This window comes from Amphimedon queenslandica, unplaced genomic scaffold (assembly GCF_000090795.2).
Source record: "Amphimedon queenslandica unplaced genomic scaffold, v1.1 AMPQUscaffold_10199, whole genome shotgun sequence".
In the NCBI taxonomy this organism is placed as follows: Eukaryota; Metazoa; Porifera; class Demospongiae; order Haplosclerida; family Niphatidae; genus Amphimedon; species Amphimedon queenslandica.
Genome location: NW_003549530.1, coordinates 1 through 1,700, shown reverse-complemented (window position 1 = coordinate 1,700; position 1,700 = coordinate 1). Strand labels below are relative to the sequence as shown.

The following is a 1,700-nucleotide window of genomic DNA, read 5'->3' as shown; positions in this document are numbered from 1 at the left end:
AGTATAGCATCACGAGTACGTCATCCTAACCTGGTCCAGTTTATTGGTGCAACTAAAGTGGATAATCCTCTCATCTTGACCGAGCTGATGAGCACTAGTCTTAATCAGGAGATTCGCAGAAACCGACTAACCAATGAACAGATTCTGAGTATTGCTCAAGATGTAGCTTTAGGCCTCAACTACCTTCACCTGTTTAAGCCTCAGCCTATTATTCACAGAGATGTGAGCAGTCCTAACGTATTATTAAAGCCTTGCACTGGAGCTGCTTGTTATGAAGCTAAAGTAGCAGATTATGGTACAGCTAAATTAGTACAAGTTGATAGTACTGGTACTGTTATGCCAGGCAATGCTGCAATGCTGCACCAGAAGCTCCTATTCCTGATCAACACAGTCCAGCAATGGATGTGTACAGTTACTCTGTTTTCCTTATGGAAATGACGTTGTACTCACCACCAGAAATGACGACAGCAGAGAGAGAAGTACAATCTGGTAGTGTCTCCTGGTCTGATATGAAGTCTCTCATACAAAGAGGACTTAATGCTAATCCTAGAGCTCGTCCTACTATGGCTCAAGTAATAGAGTCATTGAAAAGGATGAAGATTTGATTAATTGTTTGTATTTTGATATTCTAATTATTACTGCTGCCTTTTAGTTAGTTTTCTATTATTTTAGTATATTTTGTGCGTTTTCTTGCACTTAAAGCTTTCCAAGTTGCAAACTCCATCCAATTTTTTATATCACGTGATTCAGATATTAAAGGAAAATGGCAGCATTGAAGTAAGAACTAGTCAGGCGGAGTCTGACCCTTGCATAGAACTGCTGCTTGGTTATTTGGTTCTAAAATTAAAGTATCTACTACAAGTAAGTCCTAATGTTACTATTCCAGTATCATGTACTGTCAATCATTGATATATAGATCAACTGAAGGGAAGAGCTTTTCACCTTTTTGTATTGGTTGACTGAATGCCAAGCCACAGTACAAATATATCTTGGTACACTCAGAGTATAAATGAAAATACTGAGCTACTAGCCTACTACATCTAGATTGATAGTACTACATGATACATGTACATGGAGCTGTGTGCATATTGTTTTGCGCGGGAAAATCTCATGAAAACCCAGCCGCAAATTTATTCAGTGGACCCAGTGGGTGGAGCTTCTTGTCCTCGTGGAAAAAGCGTTTCTCTCTTTCTCTGGTTCTGATCGTATCCTGGCCTACTAGGCGAAGTAATGGCGACTAAAGATCCAAAGACACCTACTGTAAGTGGACCGGGAAGGGATGGATATAGAGAAAAGCTTACAATGGAATATTAAGTGTCTCTCTGTTTGTATATTACTTATAGAAGGAAGGAGAGGTTACAAGTGAAAGCAATGAAGAAGAACCAACTGGTAAGTATTAATGAAATACATTAAAAGTATTGTAAATATTGACGGCGAATTAATATTGGAGGGTTGGCAGTATGTGAAGCAACCATGTCTGACATTTTAAGTTTGTTCTGAGCAGTGAAACATGGCTGCTGAATTGCTAATATAAATTCACCACATGTATAACTTTTGTCATGAGCAACTTTAAAAATTTGAAAAAATCCTGATGTGATTGGAATCAGCTCATAATATCTACAGCTACGCACCATAATGACATGTACATGTGCGTAATAAGAATTTTGTTCAAAGATTACTTCTCTCTCTCTCTCTCTCTC

The 1,700-nt window shown here is 38.3% G+C and overlaps 1 protein-coding gene and 1 long non-coding RNA gene across 2 annotated transcripts in view; both read left to right on the top strand.

Annotated features, from left to right (window-relative positions):
• LOC109590333 (trichohyalin-like) overlaps positions 1–438 on the top strand; it is a 3,257-nt gene extending 2,819 nt beyond the window's left edge. Inside the window, exon 5 of the mRNA XM_020006248.1 lies at positions 8–438. Coding sequence (XP_019861807.1) covers positions 8–438 — 431 coding nt within the window. The remainder of the gene's footprint in view (positions 1–7) is intronic.
• Positions 439–744: 306 nt separating this feature from the next.
• LOC109590334 (uncharacterized) lies at positions 745–1,397 on the top strand. Its single transcript, XR_002189268.1, has 3 exons — positions 745–861; positions 917–1,260; positions 1,344–1,397. It is a non-coding gene; the product is annotated as an uncharacterized LOC109590334 (long non-coding RNA).
• Positions 1,398–1,700: the final 303 nt, after the last annotated feature.